The sequence below is a fragment of the Pezoporus wallicus genome, unplaced genomic scaffold (assembly GCF_028554395.1).
Source record: "Pezoporus wallicus isolate ANWC-B61680 ecotype Strahan unplaced genomic scaffold, APGP_CSIRO_Pwel_v1 contig_16, whole genome shotgun sequence".
NCBI classification, from domain to species: Eukaryota; Metazoa; Chordata; class Aves; order Psittaciformes; family Psittacidae; genus Pezoporus; species Pezoporus wallicus.
In genome coordinates this window covers 4,980,145-4,994,506 of record NW_026641478.1, presented here as the reverse complement: position 1 = coordinate 4,994,506, position 14,362 = coordinate 4,980,145, and the positions used below count along the sequence as shown (strand labels likewise).

At 35.2% G+C, this 14,362-nt stretch overlaps 1 protein-coding gene across 5 annotated transcripts in view; it reads left to right on the top strand.

The window, feature by feature from the left end:
* Positions 1-14,362, top strand: part of RBM26 (RNA binding motif protein 26) — a 50,044-nt gene that overhangs the window by 23,056 nt on the left and 12,626 nt on the right. For 4 of the 5 annotated variants that reach the window (XM_057424020.1, XM_057424018.1, XM_057424019.1 and 1 more), the window contains exons 9-17: positions 47-187; positions 1,204-1,315; positions 2,114-2,273; positions 3,521-3,685; positions 6,950-7,081; positions 8,095-8,166; positions 11,148-11,276; positions 13,410-13,484; positions 14,019-14,189. In XM_057424020.1, the coding sequence (XP_057280003.1) occupies positions 47-187; positions 1,204-1,315; positions 2,114-2,273; positions 3,521-3,685; positions 6,950-7,081; positions 8,095-8,166; positions 11,148-11,276; positions 13,410-13,484; positions 14,019-14,189 (1,157 nt within the window). The remainder of the gene's footprint in view (positions 1-46; positions 188-1,203; positions 1,316-2,113; positions 2,274-3,520; positions 3,686-6,949; positions 7,082-8,094; positions 8,167-11,147; positions 11,277-13,409; positions 13,485-14,018; positions 14,190-14,362) is intronic. The other variant, XM_057424021.1, reaches the window with a different exon arrangement.

The following is a 14,362-nucleotide window of genomic DNA, read 5'->3' as shown; positions in this document are numbered from 1 at the left end:
GGTTTAACTGCAATTTATTTTAATTAGCCAATATCTTTGTTACCAGAAACGTATGACACAGATGGCTATAATCCAGAAGCTCCAAGTATAACAAATACTTCAAGACCTATGTATAGACATAGAGTACATGCCCAAAGACCAAATTTGATAGGACTCACATCAGGTGATATGGATCTACCACCCAGAGGTATGCTTTCAAAGCTGTATTCAGTTTAGCTGGTTTTCTTTTATTAACACAGATTGAGGCAGTTTTAAGGGAATATAATAATGGAAAACTGCATTTCTTTAAAACCTTCTGGAGTTAAGAGAAGTTCAGTTGAATAGGGAATTTTCATCATAGTTGCTTTGTGTGTGCATTTTTACAGGTAAAATGAAACCTCTTTCTAGAGTATTGCAAAGTTTACACTTGGCTGTAATAACTGGTGACTTTGTACATCTTCTATACAGAAAAATACTACTGATTCTCAGTATCTTAGGATGATTTCTGCCGCAGAGAGGAAGGATTCATTTTTATTTGGTAGCAGGCAGTTTTGCATGAGTAATTCTAACGTCATAGTTCCTGTGGCCCTGAGGAGCACCAGCGCGCAGAACAAGAAGGGAAGAAGAATAAAAGTGTTTTTGTTTAAATGTGGTTTAAATTTACATTTGTATGCATTTGATTTTATCTTATTATGTTTCTGTTAGTCTATTTTCAGCAAGGAGTCCCTCAGTATGATTCCTGTTCTTCAGTAGGAGTGACTCCTCTCCCACCTCATCCTTAAATTTTCTCTTGGGCGTTAGTGCCCTTGAGTACTGTGCATTTCCAGTCATGAGGATTTTTGTGCGTGCCATCAAGTGGTAGAATGGAGGTGTTAGCAGAAATGGTGTGAGCCTCAGAATATTTTATGGGACTTTGTCAATCAGTGCAGAGTGCAGTCATCTTGAGGCAGATGCCTTCTGTCACATCTCTTTTGTTTTCCTATGTGTGATGTTACTGTGACAAAATGAAAGCTATTAGCTGTTTTAGTCTATCACAGCATCTGTTGATAGTTAAGAGAAGTCTGTGACCAAGATTTTATTCAGTTTCAGTGAGGTTCGTCATAATTTCAAAGTAAACAACTGTAGTTTTCAATGTAAATTCAATGTGAGCAGAACACCTTTTTCCAATCAAATACACAGAAAATGCAAAAAAAAAAAAAGTAAAATATTTTCATCTGTTTACAGAAAAACCTCCTAATAAAAGTAGTATGAGAATAGTGGTAGATGCTGAATCCAGGAAAAGAACAATTGGTGCAGGTGATGGTGGAGTTCCTACAAAGAAGACTTGGTTTGACAAGTGAGTGATCATTAACACAAGGTTGGCTTAATAGTTGGAATACATTGTTGGAATAAATCGCATTTCTGTGATGTGAAACATAAGTCTATATAAATTGCAAGCAAGTTAAACTGAATAAGCTGGTTGTACTAAAATAAATTGTGCTGTAGAGTGATCTGCATTTGACTGCCTTCTCTCAAAGACAGTATAGAGATAGCTGAAGTTGCTTTGGATCTACTCCCAAGATTTACTCCCTGAAAATTGGAATTATCTAAGAAACAGAGGAGCTGCAGTGTGATAGTTAGAGATGACTGGTTTTAGTTTAGAAATGTGAATTATATCATTGCTGCTTTGGTTTGAGTTGCCAAGTACGTTACTGACAAAAATACAGGGTTAAGTGCTTAGTGTCCGTGTATACCTGGGGTGACAAAAATTGGAAGGGATTTGAAGAGATTACTGGAACTGAGGAGAGCCTTGAAGTGATAGTTATTTGAACCCTTAGTGGGGAGATTCCATTGAATAGGTGAGCAATTGTTTTTGGAGGGAAGCAGTGTGGAAATCAGGACTTAATGCCGCAAGCAGATAGTTGTGAATTGTCTCACAGATTTGTGCCTTGGGATGTGCTGAGAGTATCAGTGGAGAAAACTGCAGGTGCATGGGCTTGTATGCTGTACTCTTCTACACTTCCCTAAAATTGCCCCCTTTTTTTTTTTTTTAGCCTCTGTCTCACACACACATGCTCCTATGTAAGTGTATATAATTTAACGTTGTGTTTTCTAGCTTGCTATGGATTTCTGGCTTGATTTTTATTTGTTGCAGGCAAAATTTTAATAGAACAAATAGTCCAGGTTTCCAGAAGAAGGTGCAGTTTGGAAATGAAAATACGAAACTTGAATTGAGAAAAGTTCCCCCAGAACTTAACAATATCAGCAAACTTAATGAGCACTTCAGTAAGTTTGGCAACTTGGTTAACTTGCAGGTAAGAGTCCACAAAGAGAAGGCAGTAGGCTTCAACTTAGTGACAAATGTAGTTGCTAAAAGAAGAATGCCAGTTGTGTTTTAACTCATTCCCTGAAACTGTTCTCACTATTTGCCTAACTTGTTTCTTAAACATGATCTTACTGTTTTTCGTGGAAATGTCATTGAAGAAGCGGAAATGAAATGTGGTTTAAAACAGATGTTTTCCTCACAGACAAGACTTTTCAGATATATTGTTGAAAACATTGAAAACTGATTGGGAGTGTGTGTTCCTTCACCCCTTTTCTCAAGTTTTGATCTGATATTATAAACACTTTGGTTTTTGTTGGTTTTTTTTTTTTGGTTGTTGTTGGTTTTTTTTGGTTGTTTTTTTTTGTTGTTGTTGTTCTTTGTTTGTTTGAGAAAGAGGTTTTCTGTGTTTACAATTTCTCTGGTTTTTTTTATCCAGCAAGTCCTTGTGATATAATTACTTTTTAGTCCCATAGTGGAGGCAGTTTGTTCCTTGTAGTTACTTCCTGTTGTATCTGTGACCCACATTTATAAATAAAAATAAGCAAACAATTACAGAAAGATAGGGAAGAGATGCAAAGAACTAGGACTTTAGGTTAATACTACATATTAATTGCTGTATGTGTAATGTCAGTATTTCAGACCAAGTCTCTGAGGGGCTCAGGCTGATGTTCCATCATGCTTCATTCTCAAAGTTTCAGATGCTAACTTATGTTTTTATGTTGGCTTTCTTGTTTGCACTGAGAGGCTGAAAAGAAGTGTAATACAATGTGTCTGTGTGTACTGATACAGTACAGAATAAATCTCCTGTGCCTGTCTGAACACTGAGGGAATTAAAATCTTTTACTTGCTCTGTTAATTCTCAAAGGAGGAAAACCAAAATGAACTACTTCATCTAGCTCTGATACTAGACCCATGTGTTTTTCATAGCAGTTTACTTCAGTGATCCTTCTTCTTTCAAACAACTACTTGTACTCCCAATTAGAAATACTGTTTGGCTGTTTAAGTATTTTACGTAAGTTTGTTGTTAAAGCTTCTGAAAGTTTAGTAGCCTAATCTCAAGATTACTTCTTGACACCAGGCTTTTCAAACAGAATCATGAATGGGAAGTATTCATCTAGTGACCCATACTGAGTTTAACTTGCAAGCTTCTGAGCCTTGAAACTAGTGATTTTGTGATAATCGAGGCACAAATGAAAATCCTACATGCAGTAATTTTTTTTCTGTTCTAAATCTTAGGTTGCATATCAAGGTGATCCAGAAGGTGCCCTCATTCAGTTTGCCACACACGAGGAAGCAAAGAAAGCTATATCAAGTACAGAAGCAGTATTAAATAATCGCTTTATTAAAGTTTATTGGCATCGAGAAGGCAGTGCACCACAAATCCAGACTACCACACAGAAGGTAGAGAATCTAACTCTATTCTATCTACAATGTTATGTAAAATGCAGTCTATTAAACATTAAAAAAAAAAAAGGAAATTAAGTACTTCAGAAATAATGAATATTTCACATACTTCTTTTCCAGAGCTTACCCTGTAATTGTAGGTTCAGGAGTTGATAAGACTGAAGGTATTTAAAGAAACTCCTTCTGTCGCTTACAGAGAATTCCACTGTCATTTTATGTGAAGCAAGATTTGATCCTGTTGCCTGCTGAATAACATGTATTTTCCTTTAACTAGTATAGTCTTGTCTTATGAGCGTAAGAAAGAGTTATGTATTTGTTCTTGGAAGATAATCTCTGTTTTCTTCCAAAAGGTGCTGTTTTTTTCCAGTCTTTTCCCTTTTGCTTTCCTGTTGAGCACGTATACATACGGCTGTAGAAAGAAGCAGTACAATTTGTTTTAGACAAAGATGTGTATACGTATATACAGATGTGCATACATGTGTATGCAGAGAGGACATACAAACAACAGTGTAAGAGAAGAGTTGCGTTAGATTAGTTTTGCAGGAATGGATCAGGGAGACTTTACCTTTTTGAAGTGAGGAGGGAGGTGTTAATATCCCTGTCATCCAGTGATGGGATGCATGGGAATGGTTCAAAGCTGTGCCAGGGGAGGTTCAGAGGCGACATTAGGAAGCATTTCTTTACGAGTGGGGAGTCGAACACTGCAGCAGTCCTTGTAGAGGGGTGGCTGATACTCCATTCCTCTCTGTGTTTAAAGAGGCATTTGGATAATATGATTGGTAGCATGCTTAAATTTCTGGTCAGCCCTGAAGTGGTCGGGCAGCTGGACTAGATGTTTGTTATAGGTCCCTTCCAGCTGAACTGGAATGAATCGCACAGTGGAGCACCGCTTGGTAGTTGTGATGTGCATAGCAGCATTGGCAACTTTTTAAGAATATGAAACAGCAATTATTGTTGTGTAACTTAGATTCATAACCTGTGGCAAGCCAAAACAGATTTGTTAGCAGGCATAGTGGCTCTACTCGGATGTAAGAGGAAGCTTGGGTTCTCCCAGGTCTTGTATGTTACTGGGTCTTGTCAGTTAGCTCCTGGTGTGTAGTAAGTCCTTAGATACCTGTGTATCCTCTTTTATTGGATTTGCTGTCAGCCGTGGAGCAACACATTCTACACTGAGAAAAACTTGAGGGAGGCTATGTAGAAGAAACTTTCACTTATTCATACATGCTGATATAATGAACAAATGAGTTGTTAGTGGTTTCTTTCAGCTGCTGTTCTAAATTTTGAATTCCTTTCTCTAGATGGTGTATGTCATCATCATTCAGAATCAGTGACCCAGTTTTCCGTAACAGTCCTGCTGTAGGACATTTTAACAGTTTGCTTTCTCTCCTCCTTTTATAACAAATGCCCTGCTTTTTATCTACCAAAATGCAGTTTTAACAACAGCTATCTCACTGTCTCCCCAGTTACCATCCTTCAGATTTGAATTTGGAATCAGATTTGTAAATATCCTTGGTCCTTGATCTGAACTAGTGTTATCCAAATGGTGTTTATTTTCTAAGCCTGACATTTATCTCATCAGCCAGAAGAGGGCAGTGGAGTATGTCGTTTGTATTCATACAAACATCTCTCTTGAGAAGGACGGCTTGAACAGTTACTGCAGTCAACTTACTTGCTGATTATGCTGTTACAGCTTGAAGTATTAACTGTGTATTTTAGAACAAACACCTGGTCTGTAGGTTTGTTATTTTGCAAAACATCAATTTTAAATAGGTGATAGAGGGTGCACAGTGACAAGAACAATGTAAATGGGAAATTCATATTTGAAGTGCAATGCTTTCGTGTTCTTCTACCTGAAAATATAACAGTTATCAAATTGTTGAGCCAGTAAGCAGGTATTTTTAATTCATAAGCCATTCAGGAACATTAATATTTACTTCCCTTTACATTGAAAGTAATATTTGATATTATATCTACAAGTACTATGGAAACTCTTAAAGTACTTCACAATCTGTAAGTATTTGAATTTTTGTCAAGATTTCTGGTGTATTAATTACAGCTGAATTAATTTTGCCTGTATTTATAATGGCTTATAGCCAGATTTTTTCCATCAGACATTAAAGACAGACTTTTGAATTTTTTGCAGTGTAAAGTCAGTTGGCTTTTAAGTTGTCCCTTCAGTAGTATTTCGTGCTCCACAATTTCTTGAGGATTGCTGTTTCCTCAGCAGGATTACTTCAGAAAATTCTTACTGTGGAAATTCTGAAAGGAGTGGAAATACTAAGTAAAAGTGGTGGGAGTCAGCCATAGTAAATCATCAAATAAAAGGCTTCTGCCAGGAAGCAGAAATATGCTCTCCATCTGTGGTAGCTAAAACGAGAAGTATTTAGCTTAAAAAGCAATGCAGGAAATTTAGGTTAGATGTTAAAAAACTTTTTCTAATGCTAAAGGATACTGAAATACTTTTGCCTGGAGAGGTGATACAGGACTTAATTCATTGGAAGACTGTAAGAACTAGATTGATGTATACTGTCAGTAACGGCTTAGGTACAGCTGATTTTGCCCTGGAGTGGAGGGATGTGTTAGGTGACCTCCTGAGGGTCATAAATATGACAGGAAGCTCGGTTGGGAGCATAAGTGTTTAATGTTTCTGTCAAAGAAAAAAAAAGGCAAGGTATTACCTCTTGAGGCATATCTGTGGTAGGTTTGAAGATTAGCTGCTCTGTTTTCTTTCTCCTTCGTCTCATGAGTGCATGTCGTTCATATCTTTCTTTTTCTATGCTGTTGTAGTTAAACACATAGCAGATGAGAAGTTACAGTTGCTGTAAAAAGCAGTGTCTTTATGATACATGTTTGCATTCTGCCTTTCCCTAAGTAAATGGTTGATGATGAAAGATTTGTGAAAGGAATCAGAAGACTGCTTATTACCTTGTATTCACTTCTAACAGGTGGAAAATAAGATGGTCTAAGAAGATGTGATTAACAGAAAGAGATCATAGTTGTTTGATTGCGTCTGTGAGCTGCAAGTGCAAAATAGATATTATTACTGTATGCACTACAGAAATAGTCGGTATAGCATCCTAAATCTCATGAAGTGTTTATTTTTGCCATCAGGTAAAAAAGCTATTGAATGATAGAAAGGAACAAGTGTAAATCTAAATATCATTACAAAAATTACATTGTGTATTTGTTGAACTACATGTGTAGCAGCTTTTTCTTGTTAATATTATGATGTGCTCTTTTGGGGGTGGGGTGGTGTTACAGGTAATACAACCCTTAGTTCAGCAACCCAGTTTACCAGTAGTGAAACAGTCTGTCAAGGAGCGATTAGGTCCAGTACCTGCAAGTAATATTGAACCTGCAGAAGCACAGAGTGCCAATACAGAAGTTGCTCAGGTATGTACGAAAGAAAAAAAATTAGTTACACGTTTTTCTTTCTAGAATAGGTTCTATACTGCCTGAATGTATCCATTACAGTTACTCATTTAGTGCAAGTACACATTTACTACTAATAAATGCATCTAACTTGATAGTGAGTGATATTTTGATATTAAAGTTTTCTTCAATGCAATGATATTTGGTTTTCTTACCCAAGCATATTGTTCAATATTTAGTATCATGTCTTTTTACTTAGTTTAAAACCTCTGAAAATATTTCAGTAGTGTTGTGTTAAATTGCAGTTTTCATATTGCAAAATAAAGTTGTTTTCTATCCAATGAACTGAAAGTTACCTGTTTTTAATAATATGTTGTCTGTTAAAAAGCTAAAACCATTAGAGACTGGTGTTCAGCATCTAAAACTATTTTCAGTATTTGTATATCACCCTTAATAAAAGGGAAAATGTATCCACAGTACTAATATGAATGACAGTCTGGCATGTTACTCCCATTGGAAATAGCCTTTAAATTTTTACTATCTTAGAAGTATTTGTTTATGAGCATTGTACCACTGCTTTAATTTTATATCTGAAAAGGAAGACCACCATGCTTCAGAACATTTGTAGTTTAAATTCAGTTGACAACTTTCAGCAACTGATACCTGCAAATAGCAGATTGTAAACCACAAAATCTGAAGTGCATTAAAAAGGCCTGTGTAAATCCTCTGCTGGCCACCATGTCATGGACTTCTTGCAAAAAAAAAAAAGGAAAAAGCAGTAAACTCTTCTATTCCAAATTTGGGGTTATCTTTGTCTTATCCAGTCTACTTATAGATGTATATTATCTTTACAATCAAATATCTAAAATTCATTTCAGCAACTGCTTTAATTATTTTTCTTGTATTTTTGGTAAAAAGTCTGTTGCTTTATTAGTTGAATGCTGTTTTCTGAATTCCTGACATTTGCAATTACATAGGAAACAGTAAACTGTTCATAAATTATATGTACTATAATTTTGTTTTTGCTTTCTTAGAATGTGACTAAATTATCTGTGAAGGATAGACTGGGTTTTGTGTCAAAGCCAGTTATTCCAACAACTGAAAAGGTAAGAGAATGTCTCATATTCTCTTCCTCTCACATTTAATTTCAGTAGAGTTAATTTTCTTATAAAACCCTAATATAAATATTAATTTGGTTTCATAACTATGAATAAAGTTATTTATTAAATATTAGTCTTATAAAATACTGTATATCAAACCTCAGCTTAGCAAATGGCTAAATGAGTGTAAGAATTAAAAAGCCATGTTAGGTCAGAAGCTGCTATTCTGTGGGCTTTGTTTTACTATAGTAGGTTTCATTCAGTCATGAAAATAACTAGGTATGTTCCAGGGTCCTTAGTTGTTAGGAGAATACAGAAATAAATTTTAAAAATAAATACATTTTGACACCGCATATGAATCTGTATAAAAAATTTCTATAAAAAAGTTTTGGTGCTTTTGTGCCTCTTAAAAGGTGATGCTGTAAACATATTTACCCTTACTTGGTTTTAAAATTTGTAGTAGTTGTGGAAAGATAAAAGTGGAAGTTAATCAGTATAGGCAGGACAAAGGAGACATAAGGTGGGAAAGGTGGTTATGGATTATGTGTTTTCCAGGTGGTTGCAATTTTCAAAACAGAGTTGTTGGTGTGTTTACTTTATCAGCAAAGTTTGTGATATATGTTTAAAGATCTGTTTAGCAGTATGGGGATCAGGCTTTCCCAGTGTTTTTAATATTCATTTGTAAAGACCTTTGGTAGAAAGGCAGCAAGTTTTACCCAGTAACAAGATCTCTTTGCCTTGGTATATTTATCTATTCTATTGGGAATTGGCTTGATCTGAAATGAATGAGGCATCCACTGCATGTCCCATGTCCCCCGTGCCCTCTTACAGTATGGCATTTATAATGCATTTAGTGTAATCTAACAAATACAATTAGCTCCAAAGATGCAGTGCTGTACTTAGCATACAATGGTAATAATATTTAATGCGGAGTTGTAATACAGGAGGATGTCTCTGACTCATTTCAAACTGAGCAGTCCACCAAAATGCATTCATCTTGGCTTCTTGCGTATATTTTGTTCTTGATTAGTTGCATACTTGTTGCCCTAAGTTAGTTGCAGATAAACTACTTCTGAATAATATACTCTAGACAGCTTGAATAATATTCAATAATTTTAATATCAATGAATAATATTGAATAATATTTCTGAATAATATCCTGTAGACAGCTTGTGAATTTCTGAATAATCTGATAAATTCTGAATTTCTCAACTACATTTTGCATATGAACTATATACTTACTTTAGGAATAAAGAAGTCTACTTCAATTTGAGTCGAAATTTTTCTTTCTTATTCCACAAGAGTTGAGTTATCCTAAACTACTTTTTTCCCACAAATAGTAAATCCATGCTAAAATGGTTTTCTGCTCTGTCTTAATAGTACAGACTGATTTTGAGTAAATTCTGGGCTGTTTACTGGACTGGTTGTGAAGCAGCAGTTTACTTTGGCATTTTTAGTAGGGTTCTGATACTTGGTTTGACCTGTTTTATGAACTTGTGAAGAATTACATTATTTCTTCTCTTGAATAGTAGTAAGAGATGTAGAAGATGTTAATGTGTTCCTTCCTGCTCATGTAGATTAGTTGATGCAGGTAATCTGCTGTGGCATCTTTCCTTAATTATAGGAGATAAGGAAGCATGGTTCACTCTGCCATGAAGACAGTTCAGGAAAAGATATTTTTGTTTTTACCTGGTCTTCTGTTTGTTTGTGATGTAGCCTGTCCTAAAGCTTCTCTGTAATAGGAGCTGTATGACTTGGATATGCGTATGTTAATGTGCTTTCATTAGTTTAAAAGAAATTCCTTCATCTCCGTTCTAATGGCCTGCTTAGAGCATTTTATATCACCTTTCGTAATACCTTATAATATCCTTTGATTTTTATTCTCTCTGCTCTTCGTACTCTGTGGGAAGAAATAGTATAAATAGCACAACAAAGTGAAAACCCTTTATACGAAGCATTCCTGTTGGAAATTCTTGTGATCTCTTGATCTTTTCTGTCCTTCTAATATTTCCTGGCTGTCTCTTGTGCCTCTTTTTTTTTTTTTTTTAATCTTCTGTTGGTGGGCATCATGTCTTATTTTATGGAGTGCATGTTGACCAATAGACTCTGCATGTATCTTTTAATTTCCCACACGTATATAAAGTATCTTTAAACTCCTGGAAATTTTGCCAGTTGCATAATTGCTGTGATTTGCCAACAAGCTGGACAAGATCATGCGTACATTATTTCCAGCACTTAGCCATGGATTTGTCAATACTGTTACGGCCTTAATGCCCTTAAAGAACATCCTAAGAAAACAGAATAGTCCAGATCTTCAGGTATTGTGAGGTTTACATAGTATACTCTAGACAGCTTGTAAAGCAGACAACTGTGTTCTCACTAAGTCAGGGAGAAATTTCATACCTCATTACAAATGTAGGAAGGAGAACAGAGACATAGTATTCTGTTCCTTTGCTGTATGATACTGAAGATTTCTCTGTACTTGAGTTACTTGTTGATTGTGCAAGCTCTGCTTTGCATAAACTGTATATGAAAAGGAACTATTTTATCTACTTGGGACCTTAGTCTCTAAAATTGTGTTGAATTTTTGCCCAAAAAATACATGCAGCCATGAAAAATTATATTTTAAGCTCAAAACCAAAAAATTACAGACTTCAGTTATTCTCAGGAACATCTCAAGTCTTCTGTTTCCTTAATTATGCTCAATTACTTAAAATTTTAGGTATTTGAAACTTGGAAGTACATAGGACATCTCAGTGGAAAGGATTTATAATGGATGCTTATAATCCTTACATATCTGATGTGATGCTGCCTCTTTAAAAACTGTTTAACATTCACAACTCCAAATATAGTTGTTACTCTAAATTTTTGATATTCCGTATCATCAAAACAGACAAAAGATGCTTATGTATTTTTAAGCACTCGTGTTTTTTAAAAAAAGAAACTGAGAATCACTGGCAAAAGAATAAAATGATTTCCTCCTATAGGTTTTATCCACTTCTACTGGCTTGACAAAAACTGTGTACAACCCTGCTGCTTTGAAGGCAGCACAGAAATCTTTGCCTGTTGTTTCCACTTCCGTGCTAGACTCTAATGAAGCACAGAAGAAAAAACAGGTAAATTAAATATACTTCTTTATAAAATGGACTAAGATTGGGAACTCATGACCACTAGAGATAGTACACTATGTATATTCATCTCAAGAGCATAGATGAAACTAGTTAAAGATTACAGTCACTATGATGGTTTCTTTTCAAAGGACAAGAAAATTCAGCATGGTTTTCCTAGGCTTTTTCAGTGTATGTTCAGACAGTGCAAGCAGGTTTAAAACTCTCAAGTTCAAAATGTGAAATGCTTTTTCCTGCAAGCAGGATTTCTGTGTTTAGGCATGAACTGTCTATTGAGTGAGAAGGGACGTATAGTATAGTCACGATTCTTCTCTCTTAAGCCCTTCTGGAACTGGCCTTTAACATCAAACTGGCCTTTATTCTCAGTGTATTTTGTACTTGTGACCAAAATTTCCTTCACATGAGAAAACTAAAAACTGTGTGACCCTGCATTTTGTTATTTCCAAACTATAAGTCTACTGCATCCTTTTTACTTTTTGTGTAGTACTAGGTTTTTTCTTTTTCTTAGCGGGGAAATGCAACAAAAATGCATTTGGCCTTGAATAGCTTGCTCACTTGTAGTTTAGATTGCTTAGAATTTTCAGAAAAGGCCAGTAAGCCTCCTTTTTTCAGATTTATTCTTCTAATTTAGAAAAACTAAATACAGGATGTTTATCTGCTGGTTTCAAACTACAAAGTAAGAGTTCAGTAGTAAGTTGGATTCAAACAGACATACTGAAATCAGTATAACTGTTAAGACTATTAGTAAACTTATGTAACTAATGTCTAATATAATTTGAAATAGCAGTTTATAACTGCATGTCCATTATGGTATTGGTTCAGACTTTAGAGAAATTACTTCTAATTTGGGTATTTCATTTAATAATTGCCCCCTCAAACATGTTTTTCAGAAATAGAAGCTTTACCTTTCAAGTTTAGATGCTAAATGCCTGTGAAATGGCAAAAACCTTGTAATAAAATTATTGACTCTTAACAGCTGTAGGGTTTTGGTGATTTGTTTTTTGTTTTTTGGGGGTTTTGAGAGAAGACACTGGAGACATGCTAAGTGACTGGCTCTTTTTTCATATGCTCTTCTGCTCCTTTCTTTCTTCAGAGATTTCTGTTACAGTATAATAGTACTTGTGGAAAAACATGGGAGGGAGTCCCACAAAATCATCTTTCCTCGTGTCTCCCTAGTTTTTCTTGGCATTCATCCCCTTGTCTTACCTTCCTTTTCCCTTCAGAAAAAAGGTTGCACACGGGATTGCAAAACTAACATTTCATGCAGCAGAATCTGTCAATATTTGGGAAGACATGCAGAACCTTTACTATTTCCTTTTTATGGGTGTTGTGCATTTACGCTCTTTGTATAAAATAATCTACTTCCAGTCTGATCCCAGTTGATAAGCTAGAGGTGCAAAATCATCTTCTTCCTCTCCTCTTTTGTCCCATTAAATATGTTGATATCAAAGCTCTTAATTGTTTTCTGCAAGTATCCTTCTAAGACCTGTATGTTCTGTATCTGAGAGGAAGAAGCAGTTGCTTTCTCAAGCAGCATTAATGAGCACAGCAGCTGTGGCATTTCCTCTTGCTTCTCCTTTTGAGTGAAATATATTACAAATTTGTCAGTTTAAATTAATTTTGATTTGCCCATTGCAATGTCAAGTTTCTGTTTTTAGCAGGTTGGGTGGTGGTACTTGTCACTTCCAAGTTACAGCAGTCAGATGCAAAAGAGATGGTTTTCATTAGGTAACGCATTAGTTTAAAAAAACAGGATGTATTTTCTTTTTTGCTTGGAGCTGTACTGGAGAATGTGTTTTAATTGATGGACTTGATTTGCAGTTTCTTTCAAGATACTGACATTACACATTTAAACTCTTGTATGTTGTACCTCTTGCACTAGTGTATTATATTGCCTTTCAGCTTTCATTGGACTTGTGTGTTTGCTTTGTACGTAAGTAATAATGAAGTCTTCCTGACACAGATCAGACTAAGAACGATATGAGACCTTTTGCTCATTTGGTGATACATTGTTTTCAAAACATATTGGAAATTACTGCTGTAGAGTTGTCAGGTGTATTATTCTTCTGGTATTATTTTTCAAAGTCCAGAAACTTTCTATAATTTTTTTTATGCTTCTAGGATGCATTACGACTTCAACAAGATGTGAGAAAAAAGAAGCAAGAAATTTTAGAAAAGCACATTGAAACACAGAAGGTAAAATGTTAGCATTAAAGAAAGTGAACAATTCAGTTGTAAAATCTCAGTTCACTAGAAAGTATTTCAGAATTTGTAAGCTTGAGCTGTAAAACTGGCCTATAAAATAAGCACTCTCTTAGAATGGTATTACCACATGATTTTAAGTTTTAACATAATTTGTCTTGTTAGTTCAAATTGCCTGATTTGGGTGCAATATGCATATGTTCTGAGAGAAATGAAAGCCTGAGTGTTTGACTTGACAAGAGCAGGTGTAGAAAAGTGTGCATGACTGGACTTTGCTTAGGAGCAGAAATTTAGAAATTGAATTTATGTAAGTCTGTTGAGCATATCTGGCCAAGTAGATACCAGATGTTCATTAGCAAATAATCAGAGATTCAGATAATTTTTAACTTGGTGTAAGCTGTTAAAAGCCCTATATATTGAGTTTGACAATCACAACAAAAGTAATGCAATACTGAGTACTGGAAAACAGATCTGTAGTAGCAGTTGCTAAGTAAAAGCCATTTTGTTTTATCTTTTTAAATTGAACAGATGCTGATTTCAAAGCTAGAGAAGAATAAAACCATGAAGTCAGAAGACAAAGCAGAAATCATGAAAACACTGGAAATTTTGACTAATAGCATTACCAAGTTAAAGGATGAATTAAAAGGTGTATCACCAGGAGGAGGGACTCCTTTAAAAAGCATGAAAACGAAGACTCAGGTACTCAAGTTTTGGTCAGGCTTTTAATAAGATAAGTTCACATGCTTATGTCAGGAGAATTAAAAACAGGCAGCCAGCTAAGCAGTATTTAAAACCATACTGGTTTAATTTTGAAGTCATCTTTGAAGGGAGGTTGGTTTTACCTTGTTTTTAAACTAACGTAGTTAATTTCA